General features: G+C 41.1%; 1 protein-coding gene and 1 non-coding gene across 9 annotated transcripts in view; both read left to right on the top strand.

Moving 5' to 3' along the window:
* The window catches only part of LY96 (lymphocyte antigen 96), a 111,931-nt gene that overhangs the window by 36,546 nt on the left and 52,798 nt on the right, over positions 1-22,587 (top strand). For 3 of the 8 annotated variants that reach the window (XM_073999032.1, XM_045398396.3, XM_005563557.5), the window contains one exon: positions 1,224-5,497. The exons of 2 other annotated variants lie outside the window; for them this stretch is intronic. In XM_073999032.1, coding sequence (XP_073855133.1) covers positions 1,224-1,322 — 99 coding nt within the window. In that variant the 3' untranslated portion in view covers positions 1,323-5,497. Of the gene's footprint in view, positions 1-1,223; positions 5,498-5,537; positions 5,977-7,976; positions 8,290-22,587 lie in introns of those variants that run through there. 3 more of the 8 variants (XM_065519376.1, XM_065519374.1, XM_045398397.3) reach the window with 3 other exon arrangements.
* Positions 19,798-19,902, top strand: LOC123575362 (U6 spliceosomal RNA). The gene has a single exon (XR_006700658.1). It is a non-coding gene; the product is annotated as a U6 spliceosomal RNA (small nuclear RNA).

The following is a 22,587-nucleotide window of genomic DNA, read 5'->3' on the forward strand; positions in this document are numbered from 1 at the left end:
ATATTCATTCTAAGGAATATGTCTATGTGTAAGTGTGCATTCATCTGAAGACACAAGTGATTAACTTCTTTTAATCTATGACTAAGGTCTGAGTCCTGAAGACCTTCGTCTGGAGCCTCAGTAACTTTACTTAATCTAAATGGGTCTGGGTGCTGGGGGGATTACCTTTATCTTGTCTCCTGCTAAATCATGGAGGTTTGAGGAGTTCCTTCAGACCCCCAATAAACTTGGTTGTGGAAACCTGGGGCACAATAAAACTTGATTAATCCTAAATGGGTCCTATTAAGAATTTCTCAGTTATTTTGTCATGCTTTAAGGCCCAGGAAAGGCCTGGCCAAAACTCCTGATGGGCTTTTCTTACATCCCATCCTTTGTATAAGGGCACTGGCTTTCAATATTTAACTTAACCACTTGGTCAGTACTGAAACAGTTGTTAGTGAGACCTGGCCTTGGCCTCCGGAAGTGCTGGGATTATAGGTGTGAGCCACCGCGCACAGCCTTAGTATTAGGTCTTTTGGTATTTTTTCTTTCTGTAGACTATGGAAAAATTGCACAAAAGATAGCATTTTTTTCCACTTCATTTTTTCCCTTTAACATACATGGGCAAGAGTAATTTGAATGCAAGAGCTCATTACTAATCTGTTGAACAGTCTTCAGATGAAAGCACTGAATGACCACTGTGTATAAGCCAGTAAATCTCTATAACTATTCATGTAATATACTAGATATAATGTGAACATTGTTTAGGAGAATAAAAATCATGTAAATTACAGACTTATTTTGTTCAAGATTTTCTTGGGAACTTAGCCTGGTCATCCATGCCTTTGTAAAAATAATTGCTGCTTCGATGAATAATACCATTGTGATTTTAGATGTTTGCATGATGTATCTAGTAATGAAAATTTATGCATTTTACTTTTGGTGACCATTTTAAAATAAAATGTAATAATGCATATTCTTTCATTATTTTGTTATAAACTAATATCTAATATTTCAAAACCTCTTAGGTTAGTTTTTAAAAATAACATAATTTTATAATTGGGAAATAAATGGGCTTATGCTCATCTAATTCAAAGACATGGAAAATTTTGTCTCATTGGAAAACTAATAAAATCAATCCAATTTAAATGGCTTTCTGCTAGTAAGAGAAAGTTCTTACAAAGCCTCTGAAATAGTAGCATCTAACATTTTGTATTACTTGTATTTCTTATACTTCATTTTAGGGAAAATACAAATGTGTTGTTGAAGCTATTTCTGGGAGTCCAGAAGAAATGCTCTTTTGCTTGGAGTTTGACATCATACACCAACCTAATTCAAATTAGAATAAATTGAGTATATAAACAAATTTTTTGAAGGTATTGTTCCTGTTTTAAGGGTACCCAGGATTTGTTTTAATCAGATATGGTAGGATAGGAAGACACAGAAATGACTGTCATGAAGAAAGAAGCTTATCCTCACAGATCTCTAGAAAACGGAGGCGTGGTGCACCATGCAGAGCCACCTGGGGAAGCACCAGGGTCTGTGAGAACGTGGAGGGAGGGGGAAAATGTGGGCAAGAGTGTTTATTGTGTTTTCCATAGGAAGCAATGGGCAAGGTAGGGTAAGTAATTGATATGGTTTGGCTGTGTCCCCATCCAAATCTCATCTTGAATTGTAGTTCCCATAATCCTCACGTGTTGTGGGGGACCCAGTGGGAGGTAATTGAATCATGGGGGCGGTTACCTCCATGCTGTTCTCATGATAATGAATGAGTTCTCATGAGATCTGATGGTTTTATAAGGAGCTTTCCCCACCCACCCTTTTGCTCTGCACTTCACCTTCCTGCCACCATATGAAGAAGGATGTGTTTGCTTCCCCTTCTGCCATGATTGTTTCCTGAGGCCTCCCCAGCCCTGCGGAGCCATAAGTCAGTTAAACCTCTTTCCTATATTTTATTTATTTTTTTTGAGACGAAGTCTCACTCTGTCACCCAGGCTGGAGTGCAGTGGTGCCATCTCGGCTCACTGCAACCTCTGCCTTCAAGGTTCAAGTGATTCTCCTGCCTCAGCCTCCCAAGTAACTGGGATTACAGGCACCTGCCATCACACTGGCTAATTTTTGTATTTTTAGTAGAGATGGGGTTTCACCATATTGGTCAGGCTGGTCTTGAACTCCTGACCTCAGGTGATCAGCCTCCCAAAGTGCTGAGATTACACATGTGAGCCACTGTGCCCAGCCTAAACCTCTTTCCTTTATAAATTACCCAGTCTTGGGTATTTCTTCATAGTAGCATGAGAATGGACTAATATAGCAGTGTTGACCTAAAAGGAAGAAGCTGAGGCAGAATTAGTGTAAGTAGAGAGTTTACCTGGGCCAAACTTGAGGATTGCATCCTGGGAGCATTACAACTTGAGTTGCCTGAATATATACTCCATAAATTAGCAGCAGTTACAAGAGGGTTTTTAAAGGGAAAGAAGAGGGAGTTTCTGAGTTGTTTACCAAGAATTTACATTAAAAATGCTGGGTGCAGTGGCTCACGCTTGTAATCCCAGCACTTTGGGAGGCTGAGGTGGGCAGATCACCTGAGGTCAGGAGTTCGAGACCAGCCTGGCCAACATGGCGAAATACTGTCTCTACTAAAAATACAGAAATTAGCTGGACCTGGTGGCATGCGCTTGTAATCCTGGCTACTCGGAAGGCTGAGGCAGGAGAATCGCTTGAACCTGGGAAGTGGAGGTTGTAGTGAGCCAAGATCATGTCACTGCACTCCAGCCTGGCAACAGAGGTGTTTTTGGTGATGTTTATAGAAACAAAAGGATGGGGTCTTTTCTGCTTGGAGACCCCGCTCTCTATATAGAGAAAGCTGTTTCTCTTTCTCTTCTCTTCTGCCTATTAAACCTCCACTCCTAAACTCCTCATGTGTATTTGTGTCCTAAGTTTTCCTAGTGCAAGATGACAAACTCTGTTGCGGGAGGGAAGTAAGGGACACCGAATGGAGGGACTGGCTGAAGCTGTGGCAGAAGAACATAAATTGTGAAGATTTCATGGACATTAATCAGCTCCCAAAATTAATACTTTTATAATTTCTTATGCCTGTCTTTACTGCAATCTCTGAACATAAATTGTGAAGATTTCATGGAGATTTATCACTTCCCCAATTGATACTCTTATAATTTCCTATGCCTGTCTTTACTTTAATCTCTTAATCTCGTCATCTTTGTAAATTGAGGATGTATGTCACCTCAGGACCCTGTTATGATTGTGTTAACTGTACAAATTGTAAAACGTGTGTTTGAACAATATGAAATCAGTGCACCCTGAAAAGGAACAGAATAACAGCGATTTTCAGGGAACAAGGAAAGATAACCATAAGGTCTGACTGCCTGAAGGGTTGGGCAGAATAGAGTCATATTTTTCTTCTTGCAGAAAGCCCATAGACGGATGTGCATGTAGGAGAAATATCACTGAATTCTTTTTCCAGTAAGGAATAGCCCTGGGAAAGGAATGCCTTCCTGGGGGTAGGTCTATAGACAGCCTCTCTGGGAGTGTCTGTCTTATGCAGTTGAGATAAGGACTGAAATACACCCTGGTCTCCTACAGTGCCCTCAGGCTTACTAGGATTGGGAAATTCCAGCCTGGTAAATTCTAGTCAGACCAGTAGTCTGCTCTCGAACACTGTTTTCTGTTAAGATGTTTATCAAGACACTGTGTCCACAGCAGGACATAGAACCTCATCAGTAATTCTAATTTTGCCTTGCCTTGCAATCTTAATTGTCCTTTGAAGCATGTGATCTTTGTGACTTACTCTCTGTTTGTACACTCCCTCCCCTTCTAAAATCCCTAATAAAAACTTGCTGGTTTAATGGCTCAAGGTAACCATCATGGTCCTACCAATATGTGATGGTACCCCTGGAGGCCCAATTGTAAAATTTCTCTCTTGTGCTCTTTCTCTCTATTTCTCAGACCGGCCGACCCTTAAGGAAAATAGAAAAGAACCTATATTGAAATATTGGGGGCTGGTTCCCCTGATAAAACCCTGGGTTTATACTCCAGACAACATAGCAGCTTCATATTGGAGGTTCATCTGGGATACCAAGGTACAACATTCATTGAAACGGTGAGCAGAGGAGCAGATTCCAACTCTGTCCTTTCATTTCAAGGCTCTCAGTCTCCATTTAAGAACCAAATCAAACCAACTACTGGGCTACCTTCAGCCATTTAGAAAAAATTAGCATGGCTGCCAGCCTCATAAGACTTGGAGGACAGGCTTTCTGGAGAGAACATGGAGAATTCCCCTGTACCCATGGGTTGCTGGGCATATTGGTCCTGTTTGAACCAGCTTACTTTCAGAGAGGACTTAGCTGTTGCATGTTGATTTCTGGCTGGAGCTACCACCCGGTGTTATCCAAAGACTTCTGGAGTGACCCTAGCTTCTGACCACCTGATGGGGTGTCGGTAACAGGATCTCCACTTTTCCTATCATAATTTCCTCCTTTCCTGTCCACAACTACCATGTCTCTCATCCTCTCTGTAAAATGTGGAGTATATGCCTCCTGCTGGTCTTTTCCACTTGGAGACCATTTCTCTTTCTTTTCTCTTCTGCCTATTAAACCTCTGCTCCAAAAAAGAACAAAAAACAAAAAGACACAAGGATGTGTTTTTTTGCTAAAGAAAATGTAATTTTGCTGGGTGCAGTGGCTCACGCCTGTAATCCCAGCACTTTGGGAGGCCGAGGTGGGCGGATCACAAGATCAGGAGTTCAAGACTAGCCTGGTCAGTATGTTAAAACTCCCTTTCTACTAAAAATACAAAAATTAGCCTGGCGTGGTGGTGGGCACCTACAGTCCCAGCTACTCAGGAGGCTGAGGCAAGAGAATTGCTTGAACCCAGGAGGTGGAGGTTGCGGTGAGCCAAGATTGTGCCACTACTGCACTCCAGCCTGGGCGACAGAGTGAGACTCCATCTCAAAAAAAAAAAAAAAGTAATTTTTTTTTTTAGTTAAGTGACTAAGAATTGCTTTAGAGTAAAGGAAAAATTATACAGATAAAACTAAATGGATAAAGAGAAAAATTAAGCTCAGGCAACAAAGTTGCCTCTGAGACCTGTGGTTACCAAGAAGACAGTCAATGTGAAGGAAGGGCGAAATGAAGTAACCATTAAAACAAGAGGGTAGCCAGTCATGGTGGCTTCTGCCTGTAATCGCACCACTTTGGGAGGCTGAGGTGGGTGGGTCACCTGAGGTCAGGAGTTCCAGACTAGCCTGGCCAAAATGGTGAAACCCTTGTCTCTACTAAAAACACAAAAATTAGCTGGGAGTGGTGGCACGCGCCTATAATCCCAGTACTTTGGATGCTGTGGTGTGAGAATCTCTTGCACCTGGGAGGTGGAGGTTGCAGTGAGCTGAAATTGTGCCACTGCACTCCAGCAAGGGTGGCAGGGCAAGATCCTGTCTCAAAAAACAAAATCAAAACAAAGCAAAAAAAAAAACAGCCAACCAACCAAACAAAAAAACCAAAAAGCCACAGGGTGTTATGTAAAGGAATTGTTCCATTTTGTAGATTGGTATCATCATCTCCCTGAGAAACCTTTACTACAATTAAGGGAGGAGACCACCCGTCATACTGTCTTATGCCCAATTTCTGCCTCCAAATGAAGAAGAAGTAAAAACTAAAAGGGAGAAATGAAATCCACAAGCAGACAGCCCGGCACCGAGCACTGGCCCTGGTAGCTAAAGATCAACCCCTGACCGATTCCAGACATTGTATAGAAAAGCACTGTGAAATTCCCTGTACTGTTCTGTTCTGTTCTGATTACTGGTGCATGCAGCCCCCAGTCACGTACCCTCTGCTTGCTCAATCAATCACGACCCTCTCATGCGGACCCCCCTAGAGTTGTAAGCCCTTAAAAGGGACAGGAATTGCTCACTCAGGGAGCTTGGTTTTTGGAGACGTGAGTCTGCCGATGCACCCAGCTGAATAAAGCCCTTTCCTTCTACAACTCGGTGTCTGAGGGGTTCTTGTCTGCGGCTCATCCTGCTATACAAAAAATTGTAAAAATAACTACTTTAAGGATAGAATCATTAATTTTAAATGCTACAGAATGAAAGAGCTTGCTTGGGTTGATGCAGGACCCACAGCTCACGATTAAACAATTGCTGGTGAATGTATGTGATCGAAATACACAGGAGGTGATTCCTGAGAGAACAACAAGCCTAGTGTTCATCCTGAGAAGGAGATTGCCCAACTCTCCCTATAAAATGCCAAGTGGAACACCCCAGATGAAGCAGTTGATATGCTTCATATGCAAGCCATGTGGGACTGGCTTCATGGTGACCCGAATATTCTCCAACAACAATTTCTATTACCCACGTCATGGTAAATTGTGGGGTTTAGGGAGCCCTTTTTACATGGGCACCCTGGGTGACATTACTCCGGCAGCATCATAGGACTATGTGAGAAGCCTTATCAAATTTGCTGTCTCTTGTGGGTCTTACAGATGCTTAATAAAATATCAGGGGCAATTAACGAAAAAAAAAAAAAAAAAAGACAGGAAAAGAGAAAGGGAGTAAAAGAGCTCACCCCAGAAGGGTGATACAAATTTTTGGATGGTTATTAAGAAATGAAATAAATAAAATGAAAATTTAGGGAGTTAAAACAAAGGCCTTTAAAACACTACTTGCTCCAGATTGGAAAATTTAAGAAAATTCCAAAGACAATGGTTATAATGAGAATGCTACGTTGCCTGTGGCAATAATGGGGCAAATTAAGATAAAGATTGACAAAAGGGACTGAGTGCCTTGGCCCAACCCCTGCTGGGGACCCATATCCTTTTGATATAGGATCTTGCTACCTGAGGAATGCAAGGAGGAGCAGAGGGCCTCTTTTTCCCCTAAGACTGATTCTAACTAAGTAGGAGCTGCTAGATTCTGCAAAGCCTGATAGACAGCTCCCATCTAACCAGAACTGTTTCACTTGTGAACTTCCAAGGTGAACAAAGGACATCGTGTTTGGAAGGCTGCTGCTGTGGTTAAAGAGGAGTCAAGCAAATCTTTTTCTTTTGAATTATTTATAGTTTAGAGCAATTAAGTGAAGAATGTTTTTGTGAGCAAGTTTACTTTTCTCTCTGAGCTCTCCAGAATTCAGAAACTGTTCATGAGTATTCTGATTTTATGACAATATAGTTATTTGGATAAGTTTAGTAAGATTCATTTCTTTCAAAACAGGACAATCGGAGACACTGTTTTTTTTTTTTTTTCCCCCAGGGCTTAGACTAGAATAACATATTTTGAGGCAAAGTTCCAGCAAAACCAACTTAAAAGGAGCCTATGTGGCCAATTAATTCTTGCTGCACTTTATGTGAATAATCAGGCCAAGTATAATAAGCCTAAAACTTATTTTGCACATAAATTGGTCTTACTATAATTTCTCTTTAGGCTGGGTGCAGTGGCTCACACCTGTAATCCCAGCCCTTTGGGAAGCCAAGGTGGGTGGATCACTTGAGGCCAGAAGTTTCATCAGCCTGGCCAACATGGAGAAACCTTGTCTCTACTAGAAAATACAAAAATTAGCCAGGTGAGGTGTGCACGCCTGTAACCCCAGCTACTCAGGAGGCTGAGGCATGAGAATTGTTTGAGCCTGGGAAATGGAGGTTGCAGTGAGCCAAGATTACACCACTGCACTCCAGCCTGGGCGATAAAGTGAGACTCTCTGACTTAAAAAAAAAAAAAAATTCTTTAATAGAAAAGGAGAACTAGAGAAAGAGGTCGTTTCAAAGGAGAAGTGTAACACTTTTTATTAGATTTCAGCCCCAACTTTTGTTTTTGAGTGCAGACTGAATCATGAATTATATAATCCTCTAAAGAGTGCCAGGTTAGCATTTTTCTTCGTATTTTTAGTTGGTGCCCTAATGGAATAGGTTCCTTTTTCTATTCTGACACACAAATACTCTTTTGATTTTCAAAAATACTGTTATTTATTTTTCCTTGTTTTACCTCCAAGGAAACCAGAATCATGGTATTCTGAAGAGTAGAGATGCGAATCTCCCTCATTTGGCATCACACTGGCTCCAATTTGCTTTTCACTGAAAATGTCCTGCTGCTAAGACTATACAAACACCGTCCCTCTAGGCCCGGAGACTGTCATGGAAGAGGTGAGCATATGAGACTGTAAGGGCCAGTTTTCAGGGATAGAATTAAGTCAAGGTCAGACCCTCCAAATCAAGGATGGGTACAAAGATGCCTAAACAGCCAGTAAAACAAGGGACTTTGCCTTCTGAGCTGTTATGTGGCACCTTTTCTAATTCCCGTAGAATTAAAGGAAGATAATTACAGACAGGATAAAGATACCTTGTGACAAAGCCTCCTGGGTACAAAATTCCCAGTTATGAGTTGTGAAGATAGATATATATTTAAAAACTTTTTGTTTCGGAACAATGTTTGCATTTTATATAGCTAATTGCTAAAAGTCTGTAACTAAACCTAACATTACTGTAGCTCAAGGCATAGAAGTTAAAGATAGTCAGTTTTGTAACCTTGCCTTCGGCTTTTTGTTTATTGACTTTTTACATAAAAACATTTTTTTTAAGGGATAATGAATGCCTCTCCATGTCTATTCCTATCTGGACATTTAATTGGCTATAAGTCTTTTGACTCTAAGTCCCTTGGCTTAGAGTTCCTTTGACTCTAAGTCCCTTGGCCATACCAAGAGACTGATTTGAGTGGAAACTCCAGTTCTCCTTCATATTAATTAGAGTTTCCTTACTGCAGTGCCATGGTCTCAGTCAATTGCAGTGGGCAAGAAGAACATATCAGGCAATCGATTACACATTAAGCTCTCTAAGTAGCTCTGTGGAGTCCCCTCTCACTTAGCTTTGAGGTAGAGCAGGTTTTTACCCAACCCTGTTTCAGTTCTTATGGGGAGGGGTTTGGAAACAGGACTCACAGCATAGCTTTCTCTAAAAACATCCTCCGCAAACCCTCTCTCTTAGATTTTTCTCTTGGATTAAAAGATTCTTTGACCTTCTAATGTACTTGATGTGAGGACAGGGTTCAGAGATGTGGAATGGATTATGAGACATGTCATGTTTCCTGCTCTTTTTCTGATGTACACCACATTTCTACTTTAGGGTGGATCTTGATTTGCTAGGTTAGCCATGTGAAGTATTCCCAGGGTATGGTTAATTGGTCTGGTTTGTCACATGACTGAGGTTGGCTCAATCAGAAGGGATGAATTCAAATTCCTTGGTTGTCTCACTAGATGTAAACAAGGAGGAATGTTGCCCACATTTCTGTGGACAATCATCTGATGACCATGAAAGGGAATTAGTGTCTGAATGAAGCTGATACTGTGAACAGAAGAATGGTTAGTCTAAAAAAATAAGAGCCTGGCGTGGTGGGTCACACCTATAAACCCAGCATGGAGGCTGAGGTGGGAGAATTGCTTGAACCCAAGAATTCAAGACCAGCCTGGGCAACATTGTGAGACCCTGTCTCTACAAAAAATAAAATAAAAATTAGCCAAGCATGGCAGCACCTGCCTGTAGTCACAGCTACTCAGGAGGCTGAGGTGAGATGATAGCTTGATCCCAGAAGTTTGAAGCTTCAGTGAGCTGAGATTGCACCATTGCACACCAGCCAGGGCAACAGAGTGAGACTCTGTTTCAAAAATAAAATTTAAAATAATTTTTAAAAATTAAAAAAATAATAACTCAAATTGCAGATACTGTGGGGTCATTGAATCACCCAAGCCTGGGTTTTGCCATACTTCTGGACTTTCTGGTTATTGCTTTAGTGAGTTGGAGTCAGAATTTTATTATCTGCACCTGAGAGCATTCTAGTTGATTCCCAGCTAAATTGTCTTACCATTCCCTTCTGAGTTTTCCCATTGCTTTCAGCCCTTCTCTTGCTAATGGTTGCAGGGTAACTTATCCATTAGGTAGAGTAAGCACAGTGCCGACAGTCCTCAAAAATGTTTTGTTTCAAAAAAATTTTATTTTTTAATTCTTGTGGGTATGTGGTAGGTGTATATATTTAATGTTTACATGAGAAATTTTTTAAATCAAAATAGACTTCCAAGAATACATAAGGTATTTTGACACAGATATGCAATGTGTAATAATCACATCAGGGTAAATGGGGTATACATCAGCTCAATCATTCATCCTTTTTGTTACAAACAATCCAATTATACTTTTTTTGTCATTTTAAAATATACAATTAAATTATTTTTTATTATCGTCACTCTGCTGTGCTACCAAATATTAGGTATTATTCATCTTTTAAACTATTTTTTTTGTACCCATTAACCAACCCCATTCCTCTGTGCCACCCCCTGTTCCCAGCCTCTGGTAACCGTCCTACTCTCTATCTCCATGAGTTCAATTGTTTTAATTTTAGCTCCCATAAATAAGTGAGGACATGTGAAGTTTGTCTTTCTGTGCCTAGATTATTTCAATTAGCATAACGACCTCCAGTTCCATTCATGTTTTTGCAAATAATAGGATCTTGCTCTTGCTCTTATTTTTTTATTTTTAATTTAATTTAATTTTTACATAGAGATGGGGTCTTACTACATTGACCAGGCTGGTCTCGATCTGTTGGCCTCAAGGGAGGCCCACTGTCTCAGCTTCCCAAAGTGCTGGGATTATAGGCATGAGCCAGTGCACCCAGACTCTCATTCTTTTTTGTGGCTAAATAGTATTCTATTGTATAAATGGACCACATTTTCTTTATCCATTCATCTGTTGATGGACATTTATGTTGCTTTCAAATCTTGGCTATTGTGAATAGTGCTGCAATAAACATGGGCATGCAGATATCTTTTTGATATACTGATTTCCTTTCTTTTGGATAATCCAGTGGGATTGCTGGATTATACGGTAGCTCTATTTTCAGTTTTTGGAGGAAACTCGAAGCTGTTCTCCACAGTGGTTATACTAATTTACATTCACACCAACAGTGTATGAAGGTTCTCTTTTCTCTATATCCTTGCCAGCATTTGTTATTGCCTGACATTTAGATAAAAGCCATTTAACTGGGGTGAGATGATATCTCATTGTAGTTTTCATTTGCATTTCTCTGATGATCAATGATGTCGAACACCTTTTCTTTCTTTTTTTTTGAGGCAGAGTTTCACTCTTGTTGCCCAGGCTGGAGCACAATGGCATGATCTCAGCTCACCGCAACCTCCGCCTCCCAGGTTCAAGCAATTCTCCTGCTTCAGCCTCCGTAGTAGCTGGGATTACAGGCATGTGCCACCACGCCCAGCTAATTTTGTATTTTTAGTAAAGACAGGGTTTCTCCATGTTGGTCAGGCTGGTCTTGAACTCCCGACCTCAGGTGATCCACCCACCTCAGCCTCCCAAAGTGCAGGGATTACAGGCATGAGCCACATGCCGGGCCAATCGAACACCTTTTCATATGGCTTGTTTGACATCTGTATGTCTTCTTTTGAGAAATGTCTATTAAATTCTTTTGCCCATTTAAAAATTAAATTATTAGATTTTTTTTCCCTGTAGAGTTATTTGAGCTCTTTATATATTCTGGTTAGATAGGTAGTTTGCAAATATTTTCTTTCATTCTGTGGGTTGTCTCTTCATTTTGTGGATTGTTTCCTTTGCTGTGCAGATCTTTTTAACTTGATGTGATCCTATGTAGGGTCCAGCCCTACAGGGCTTAGAGGGTGTTCTCCCCGTGTGTGGAGATGAGAGACTGTAATAAATAAAGACACAAAACAAAGAGATAAAGAGAAAGCAGCTGGGCCTGGGGGACCACTATCATCAAGACGCAGAGACCGGTAGTGGCCCTGAACGGCTGGGTGTGCTGATATTTATTGCATACAAGACAAGGGGGGCAGGGTAAGGAGGGTGGATATTCTAAGTGATTGATAAGGTGAAGCAAGTCATGTGATCATAGGATGAGGGCCCTTCCCTTTTAGGTAACCAAAGCAGAGAGAGAAGGCAGCATATGTCAGCATTTTCTTCTATGCACTTATAAGAAAGATCAAAGACTTTAAGACTTTCCCTGTTTATTCTACCACTATCTGCTATGAACTTCAAAGAGGAACCAGGAGTACGGGAGGAACATGAAAGTGGACAAGGAGTGTGACCATTGAAGCACAGCACCATGGGGAGGGGTTTAGGCCTCTGGATGACTGTGGGCAGGCCTGGATAATATCCAGAGTCACACAAGAAGCTGGTGGAGCAGAGTGTTCCCTGACTCCTCCAAGGAAAGGAGACTCCCTTTTGTGGTCTGCTAAGTAATGGGTGTCTTCCCAGGCACTGGCATTACCGCTTGACCAAGGAGCCCTCAAGTGGCCCTTATGTGGGTGTGACAGAGGGCTCACCTCTTGGCTTCTAGGTCACTTCTCACAACATCTCTTCAGTACTCAACCTGCCAATTATTCCTAGGTTATATTAGTAATGCAATAAAGAGTAATATTAAAAGCTAATGATTGATAATGTCCATGATCATCTCTATATCTAATTTGTATCATAACTATTCTTATTCTAACTATTTTCTTTATTATACCAAAACAGTTTGTGCCTTCAGTCTCTTGCCTTGGCACCTAGGTAATCTTTTGCCCACAATCCTATTTGTCCATTTTTGGTTTGGTTGCCTGTGCTTGTGGGTTATTACTCAAGAAATCTTTGCCTAGACCAGTGTCCTGGAGAGTTTCTTCAATGTTTTCTTGTAGTAGTTTCATAGTATGAGGTCTTAGATTTGTCTTTAATCTATTTTGATTTGATTTGTGTACATAATGAGAGATAGAGGTCTAGTTTCATTCTTCTGCTTATGGATATCCAGTTTTCCCAGCACCATTTATTGAAGAGACTGTTCTTTCCCCATGTATGTTCTTGGTTGCCTTGTCAAAAATCAGTTCACTGTAGATGTATGAATTTATTTCTGGGTTTTCTATTCTGTTCCATTACTCTATGTGTCTGGTTTTTGTTTTTGTTTTTTGATGGAATCTCGCTCTGCCACCCAGGCTGGAGTGCAGTAGCATGATCTCAGCTCACTGCAACCTCCACCTCCTGGGTTCAAGTGATTCTTCTGCCTCAGCCTCCCAAGTAGCTGGGACTACAGGCATGTGCTACCACGCCTGGCTAATTTTTTGTATTTTTAGTAGAGACGGGGTTTCACTGTGTTAGCCAGGATGGTCTCGATCTCCTGACCTCATGATCCACCTGCCTTCTTGCAACTTTTCTATAAATTTGAAACTATTATGAATCTGAGATTATTTAAATATTTATTTAAAATTAGTGTTGCAGGAAGTCAGGGACCCCGAATGGAGAGACCAGCTGGAGCTGAGGCAGAGGAATAAAAATTGTGAAGATTTCATTTTAATATGGACATATATCAGTTCCCAAATAATACTTTTATAATTTCTTATGCCTGTCTTTACTTCAATCTCTGAACATAAATTGTGAAGATTTCATTTTAATATGGACATTTGTCAATTCCCAAAATTAATACTTTTATAATTTCTTGTGCCTGTCTTTACTTTAATCTTGTAATCCTGTTATCTTCATAAGCTGAGAATGTACATCACCTCAGAACCACTATTGTGTTAACTGTAGAAATTGATTGCAAAACATGTGTGTTTGAACAATATGAAATCAGTGCACCTTGAAAAAGAACAGAATAACAGTGATTTTCAGGGAACAAAGGAAGACAACCATAAGGTCTGACTGCCTGGGGGGTTGGGCAGAATACAGCCATATTTTTCTCCTTGCAGAGAGCCTACAAATGGAAGTGCAAGTAGGGAAGATATCACTTAATTGTTTTCCTAGTAAGGAATGTTAATAATTAAGACCCTGGGAAAGGAATGCATTCCTGGGGGGAGGTCTATAAATGGCCGCTCTGGGAGTGCCTGTCTTATGCGGTTGAGATAAGGACTGAAATACGCCTTGGTCTCCTGCAGTACCCTCAGACTTATTAGGGTGGGGAAAAAACTCTGCCCTGGTAAATATGAGGTCAGACCGGTTTTTGCTCTTGAACCCTGTTTTCTGTTGTTTAAGATGTTTATTAAGACAATATGTGCACAGCTGAACATAGACCCTTATCAGTAGTTCTGTTTTGCCTTTTGTCCTGTTTCCTCAGAAGCATGTGATCTTTGTTCTCCTTTTTGCCCTTTGAAGCATGTGATCTTGTGACTACTCCCTGTTCTTGCACCCCTTCTTTTTTTGAAATCCTTAAGAAAACTTGCTGGTTTTTCAGCTCAGGTGCGCATCACGGTCCTGTTGATATGTGATGTTACCCCTGGAGGCCCAGCTGTAAAATTCCTCTCTTCGTACTCTTTCTCTTTATTTCTCAGCTGGCCAAATAGGATTGTGGGCAAAAGATTACCTAGGTGCCGAGGCAAGAGACTGAAGGCACAAACTGTTTCAGTATAATAAATAAAATAGTTAGAATAAGTTGGCCGACACTTATGGAAAATAGAAAGAACCTACATTGAAATATTGGGGGTGGATTCCCCCAATAAATTAGCTATAAATAAACATTTTTAAGTTAATTAAAAACAACAAAGGCATGCATGCATTACTGTGTACCTTTCTAGTCAAACTAACAGAATTTGAGACTGCGGCTGGGCACAGAGGCTCACGCCTGTAATCCCAGCACTTTTTCCAGGTTGAGGTTGACTGGAATTTGCTCATATTAGTTGCCAAGGAGGTTGACACATGTATATTTGTCATTTTTTAATTGGCCTTATCTGCTTCAGTTGGCATACCTGCTTATTGTTGGATACTTGGATTACATACACTGGTTGAAAATATAAACAATACTATGAAGATCTTAATATAAATTAACTTAAAAAAATTAATGATATAAATGAACTCTTTCATCATCTATCATAAATGATAAAAATTAATGAATGCCTAATTAACTAAAAGAGGATACTTAGGCATGTAAAATTAAAAGTAAAAGTTTTAGTATTCTAATATTGTTTCATTTTTATCTTTGAGACATGGTCTGGCTGTTGCCTAGGCTGAAATGCAATGGTGCCATCATGGCTCATTGCAGCCTCGACCTCCCAGGCTCAAGTGATCTTCCCGTCTCAGCCCTCCAAGTAGTTGGGAGGTTGCCCAGGCTGGTCTCAAACTCGTGGGCTAAAGGGATCCCCCTGCCTCAGCCTCCTAAAGTGCTGGGATTATAAGCATAAGCCACCAAGTCAGAGCAGCATTGTAAAGTTTAAAACAATGGCCAGTGCCAGAGCAAACATGAGAAAGGTAAGCAACACTTAGTAAGCAAGGTGGAAACATGTATGTTATTTTCTTTTGTACATTAAGAAAAATTTATTTCTTTTTCTTTTTTTTTAAATAAGATCTCACTGTCACCCAGGCTGGAGTGCAGTAGCACAATTATATCTCACTGTAACCTCCAACTCCTAGGCTCATGCAATTCTTCTGCCTTAGCCTCCTAAGTAGCTGAGACTACAGGCATGCACGACCATGTACAGCTAATTAAAAAAAAATTATTTTGTAGAAATGGAGTCTTGATAAGTTGCCCAGGCTGGTCTTGAATTCCTGAGCTCAGGCAATCCTTTTGCCTTGGCCTCCAAAAGCTGGGATTATAACTGTGAGCCACTGTACCCATCCCAATGTATGTAATATGTTCTTACAACTTAGCCAGAGAGGCTGTATAATGTGAGTCAAAAATTAGATAAATATCAAGATGTTGGTAGGGTAAGAAAAAAATTAGAGCTGATCAGAGCATGGGAAGAGGGCAAAGCAAATGGAGATGGTGGTGAGGGACCTTTGGAAGCTGAAGGGCTCACAGACTCACATTACCTTTTCATTCTTTTCTCCTTCAAAAATTCAAAGATGAAGAATTTTTTTTCTCTGAGCAAATTATCCCCTTTAAACATTCATGAATTAACCACATTAACCTACTTTCAATGCAAAAAAGAAAAATGGTTTCTGTCTCCTACATTTTAGCTGTCTTGTCAGTGGGTTGTCAAGTTGAAGGATTTCTTTTACATTCCTATGAATCCCTTATTCTCTATGAACGAAACTTTACTTCGAAATGGAAAGTAGGTTTGGGTTCATCTTTGATTTTTGGCTCACATTATACAACCTCTGTGGTTAAGCTGTGAGAATGTATAAAATTCCTGTCAGCCATTGCTGGCGCTTCAGAGCATGACTGGGTGGTGCCCAGGTGGGCAGAGCACTGTCTGATAATCTTTTCTCCCTAATAACTGAAATCCAGAATAGATAATATTCTCCATTCATTCAAAATGCCTGTCCTGTGCTTCATGCAGAGGATACAAACAGAAAAACACTCGGTTCCTGTCTTCAGGGCATTCACAGGCTTGTCAGTCCAGCTATTAGAGAGGATAAAAAATGAACCAAGCAATAATCAATGGGAAAAAGCTGTTTCATGCCTTAACATGACATAAATATAAAAACCATACAGGGAACAACAGATGAAAATAAAAACACAAAGGCTACAATAAATGCCAATGACAAAAACAAAGGCACTATTCAGTTCTGCTTGACAGCAAACAGATTTAGGAATCAAACCCTGACGCATTTTAAGGTTCTAGGTCTACTGTTTAAAAAATCCAAAAAATGTTATCCAAGTCTGAATACATTAACGAGACACTGTAAAAGCTTTTAGCTGTAAGGTATTATTACTGTGTCAGTCAGAGTCCTTGAAGAAACAGAAGACACATTTAAACTGGGGTTACTTAAGGAGAGTTTAATAAAGGGAATGTTTACAGAGCTGTGGACAACGTGTAGGAAACCATGAATAGTGCAGTCCCCCAGTATTAGTAGTAGCAGTGGGGCCCCATTATTGCTCGAAGTCTAAAGGGTCAAGGGTGGGAGAACCAGGAGACAGAGGGGGCCTGTCTGAGAGTAGCAAAAAGTGAATACCACCCCCCTTCACCTCCTTTATGTAACTAGACCAGCTGGAAGTAACCCTACAGGGAGGGATCGCACTGCTACACCCTCAGATCTCCTGCTGGGCTCCCCATTGCTGGACCCACTGGAACCAGAAGACAAGGGAGCCAGCTGATCTAGTCTATACGGGTCAGCTTCCCAGAGCACAGAGGACAGTGGAGAAGGGTAGAGAGCATCTGAAGGGGTGAATGGAAGATGTCCAGAACTAGGCTGGGCACAGTGGCTCGTGCCTGAAATCCCAGCACTTTCAGAGGTCAAGGCAGGTGGATCACCTGAGGTCAGGAGTTTGAGACAAGCCTGGATGACACAGTGAAACCCCGTCTCTACTAAAAATACAAAAATTAGTTGGGTATGGTAGCATGCACCTGTAGTCCCAGCTACTTGGGAGGCTGAGGCACAAGAATCACTTAAATCCAGGAGGCAGAGGTTGCAGTGAGCTGAGATTGTGCCACTGCACTCAGGACTGGGTGACACAGTGAGACTCCTTCTGGGAAAAAAAAAAAAAAGAAGAAGATGCCCAGAACAACTAAGTGACCAAGAATCTGACAGTCAAGTGTTCACAAAGACCTTTGCAACACCTTCTCAGTCAATATTTGACAACTCCCAGAACTGGTAATTTAATGGTTACTGAATGTGGATAGCAAAACCTTAACAGCACACCCATCAAAAATCTTGCTATTTATTAGGAACACATTTTTCAAGTTAGTAAGGCAGTGTAAGTTGAAGAAGAAAATTCTGCATACCAAAAAGTACTCTTCTGTGTTTTTTTCAAAACAGAATATAAATATGCACACCCCCCACACAAGAAAACCCCAGACAGGATACATGAACATTTTCTGATATTAACAATAAACACAAAAGTCATTCTGAACTTGTTTTTTTGGTGGCATATGATCAATAACAAAGACTGAGAGAGCTATACTAAGAAACAAAGGCTATTCTTAAATAACACACCCTCTGCTAATTGTGAAGGGTAAACTATGGATCGATCTTCATAATCCTTCACCTTCTCTTCCAGCAATCCCCCTTCTCTTTCCTACATACATGTTTTTCTAAATTAGAACTTATCCCTTATGGCTTTTTGGGGAAAGTGAACGTTTTTACTGACCCACCCATTCTCATTCTCATTCTTTTTTTTTTTTTTTTTTTTGAGACTGAGTCTCGCTCTGTCACCCAGGCTGGAGTGCAGAGGCACGATCTTGGCTCATTGCAACCTCCATTTCCTGGGTTCAAGCCATTCTCCTGCCTCAGCCTCCTGAGTATCTGGGATTACAGGCTCACAGCACCACACCCAGGTAATTTTTGTATTTTTAGTTGAGACGGGGTTTCACCATGTTGGCCAGGCTGGTCTCAAGTGATCTGCCTGCCTCGGCCTCCCAAAGCGCTGGGATTACAGGTGTGAGCCACAGCGCCTGGCCCTGACCCACTCATTCTACATGGATTTTCTATATGAAAAGATTTGGTCCTGAATTCATGGAAGAGCCTGTTTTCTGCACTAGAGGGACTATTTCTTCCTTAATACACTTTCTGGCACAATAGCACAGACTCAAACATCATCTGACTTCTTTGCACAGCCAAGAAGGTGTGGTGGAGTCTGTTTCTCACACTACGCTTCTGTCCCCACAACTTATGGGTAAGCGTGGAGGCAGAGGGTTCAGGAGCATTTGTCCACCAGAATCAGGGTAGAGGAGGAAGAATATCTTAGCAGGTCAAGTTGGCTGTCTACTTTGAAAGTTGGGTAAAGCATCGTGCCCAGTAATACAATCTTTGTGCACAAGATACAAGAGAAAAGCTATTCTGCTACCCCAGTGCAATGCCAGGGGACTGGTAAATAAATTATGGCAATGCTGGTAGAACACTCTCTGACCTGGCTTTGTGTCCTGGCTCAGCCACTAATTGTGTGCCTACAGCCAGAGTTTTCACATCTCTAAAATACAGTTACTAATACTTACCTCCTCACATCGTTGTGAATTTCTTTCTAGATTGCTGTGGTATTATCCAAACCATAATCCTAACCATAATCCCAACTAAAGCAATGTATCTGAAACACAAATCTGATAATATCATTACCCTGCTTAAAATATTTTAACCATTTCCCACTGCTTTTTTTTTTTTCTTTTTAATGAGACAGGATCTCATTCTGTCTCCCCTGGCTGGAGTGCAGTGGCATAATCACAGCTCACAGCTCACTGCAGCTTTGACTTTCTTGGCTCAAACAATCCTCCCACCTCAGCCTCCTGAGTATTTGGGACCACAGGTACATACCACCACACAGCTAACTTTTCTTTTGGGTGAGGGTCTTCCTATGTTGCTCAGGCTGGTCTCGAACTCCTTGGACGCAAGCCCACCTGGTCTTAGAATGAAGACTCACATCTCTGATATGGCCTTCAAGTCCTTGGAGCCTGGGAGCCTGGCATCAGCTCCCACCATTATTTTAATACATTCTTACTCTAGACTCTAAGCCACAGTGGCCTTTGTTTAGTCCTTTTTTTTTTTTTTTTTTGAGACAGAGTTTCACTCTTGTTGCCTAGGCTGGAGTACAGTGGCACAGTCTTGGCTCACTGAAACCTCCTCCTCCCAGGTTCAAGCAATTCTCCTGTCTCAGCCTCCAGAGTAGCTGGGATTATAGGCATCTGCCACCATGCCCAGGTAGTTTTTGTGCCCAGGTAATTTTTGTAAATCTGGTGTGGGCCTAAGCAGCCCAGGACTTATCTGGAGGCTCCGATGTTGGGAACCCAGGATCCTTCTTCCTTGTTGGGCTCCCTAGCTTGCTTTGGGAGAATGCTCTGCCACATCCACATTCCAGCCAGTGGAAGGAAGAAAGAGAAAAGGAAGGAAACAGCTGCTCTTTATAAAAGCATGACCCAGGAATTGCACTCATTACTTTTACTCACCTTTTACTGATCAGAACTTGGTCGTGTGCTTGCTTCTGTAGCACATATACTAAAATTGGAGCCATACAGAGATTAGCTAAGGCCCCAGCGCAAGGATGACATGCAAATTCGTGAAGTGGTCCATGTGAAGGAAGGAGAGAAAGAAAGAAAGACAAAGAGAGAGAGAGAGAGAGAGAGAGAAAGAGAAAGAGAAAGGAAGAGGAAGGAAGGAAGGAAAAGAAAAAGAAAAGGAGAAAGAAAGAGAATGAACGAATAAACAAACTTGGTCACGTGGCTACACTCAGCCATAAGGGAGGCTCAGAAAAGTAGCCTTTATTTTAGCTGCCTTGTGCATAGCTGTGTACCTGGAACTCTGTTATTGTAGATAGAATGAGTGGATATGAGGACACCTAGTGGTCCCTGGAGCAGAACGCCCAACTTAGATTAATTAGTGTGATTATTGATTAATAGCTATCTACCCCACTAGACTGTATTTCCACAAGAGCAGGAACCGTATGTGTTTTTGCTCACCATTGTATCTTTACCATCTATTCCAGTGCCTGGCACACAGTAGGATCTTAATAAACATTTGTTGAATACATGCGTGAATGAATCAGGTCCCCACCTCTTGCTATCCCTGTCATTCTTGACACTCCAGCCAGACCACACCACTTGTGATTGCCTAGCAATGTATTCATTATCAGTTAAAAGGAAATCACTGCTAATCTGGTAAACAAACATAGTCACCTCACTGTTGCTTACATTTCTTTGGTGAGTTTTCAGGTGATACACATTTTCACATCTTTATTTATACTTCTCATTTTGAGATTTGACATGATAGCATGTCAATTCTGATAGCATCACCTGAGGAACATGAAGATACATGATAACATTGCCTGAGGTACATGAAGAGCTTGACATGGCTGATTGCAGTCAAAAAATAAGGGCCAAAGGAAAAAAAAAAGTTCAAAAAGAAAAAAGCAAACAAACAAAAAGGGCCAAGTTAGCCAGCACACACAGGGACTTGCTTGCTGTGGAGTGAAATAGATACTTGAATTAGGGCATTTATGCAATTCTACATGAGTGCTGTTTCTCAAACCTCAGCTTTCCGTGAGAGTTGGGAAGCAAAGAGTTGAATGTTATATTCTCTGTTTAGAATCTAGAAGGATGGTATTTTAAGTTGCTAATTAATGGAATATCCATAAGTTTTAGCAGTCAATATATATTAATATTGTATTGATCAATTAATAAGCTTAATTTAGACTTGGTAGAGCCCGACATTGTGGTGTACATCTGTAGTCCCAGCTACTCTGCTGGCTGAGGCAGGAGGGTGGCTTGAGCCCAGGAATTTGAGACTGCAGTGAGCTATGATTGCATCACTGAACTCCAAACTGGGCAACAGAGTAAGACTCCATCCCTAAAAATAAATAAATAAATAAATGCAATTAAATAAATTAAGTATGACCAGGCGTGGTGGTTCACACCTGTAATCCCAGCACTTTGGGAGGCCGAGGCAGACGGATTACCTGAGATCAGGAGCTGGAGACCAACCTGGCTAACATGGTGAAACCCCATCTCTACTAAAAACACAAAAATTAGGTGGGCATGGTGGTGGGCATCTGTAATCCCAGCTACTCAGGAGGCTGAGGCACGAGAATTGCTTGAACACGGGAGGCAGAGGTTGCTGTGAGCTGAGATAGCGCCACTGAACTTCAGCCTGGGTGACAGAGCCAGACTCTGTCTCAATTTAAAAAAAAAAAGTTAAAATAAATTAAGTATGAATTAAAATATTAAAAAAAAAGACTTGGTGTGAATGATGGCCACCTCACCCATAACACACACCCACCTGCCCACTCCACCATCCGTCACCAGGTACAGATGTTTTGCTTATCATTATCATATTGTAAAAATAGGAATATAAAATAATATATTTAATATGGACACTCTTAATGAAGCCATATGAAAAATGTGTTAAGGTGGTGGGCTTTCAATTTTATTATTGTTATTTTAACATGTCTTCTTTAATGTTGTTTTCATATTGTTGCTAATTAAATGAAATTATAGCACTATTACCATCACCAAAACATAATTACCACCACTAATCCTGTTAGCAATGCTCTTTTAAAAGTTATCTAAGACTTGGCTGGACACGGGGGCTCATGCCTGTAATCCCAGTACTTTGGGAGGCCGAGGCAGGTGGATCACGAGGTCAGGAGTTCGAGACCAGCCTGACCAACATGGTGAAACCCTGTCTTTACTAAAAATACGAAAATTAGCCAGGCATGATGGCACATGTCTGTGACCCCAGCTACTCAGGAGGCTGAGGCAGGAGAATCGCTTGAACCCAGGAGGTGGAGGTTGCAGTGAGCTGAGATCGTGCCACTGCACTCCAGCCTGAGCGACAGAGTAAGACTCTGTCTCAAAAAAAAAAAAAAAAAAAATTATCTAAGACTCATAAGATACTGTTGGTAATAGAGGAAAGAAGATGGGGTTGTTCTAAACATAAACACAAATGTGGCCAATGGGCAGAAGACACATTTTCTTGTATAACATTCATTTATAATTCTCAGAGCCAAGAGAGGAAGCAGTAATTCAAAGCAAAAGAAATGAAGAGCTTCTGTTTCCTTAGTGTTCATGAGTCGGCCTGATCTGGATATAACTGCTAATGAGAACAACATGCTTTCAGGCAAAAAGTACACAGCAGGCTTTGGTGTGCAGATAACCAAGGATTAGTGCTCGAGAATTCAGTTGTTTTGCTCTTGGTGTAACTTGGGCACGAGATAAAAGACTGAGAGTAGCTTCTTAAATTGTTCAGTGGCTGCTCAGAAATGCATTT

Source organism: Macaca fascicularis, chromosome 8 (assembly GCF_037993035.2).
Source record: "Macaca fascicularis isolate 582-1 chromosome 8, T2T-MFA8v1.1".
Taxonomy (NCBI): Eukaryota; Metazoa; Chordata; class Mammalia; order Primates; family Cercopithecidae; genus Macaca; species Macaca fascicularis.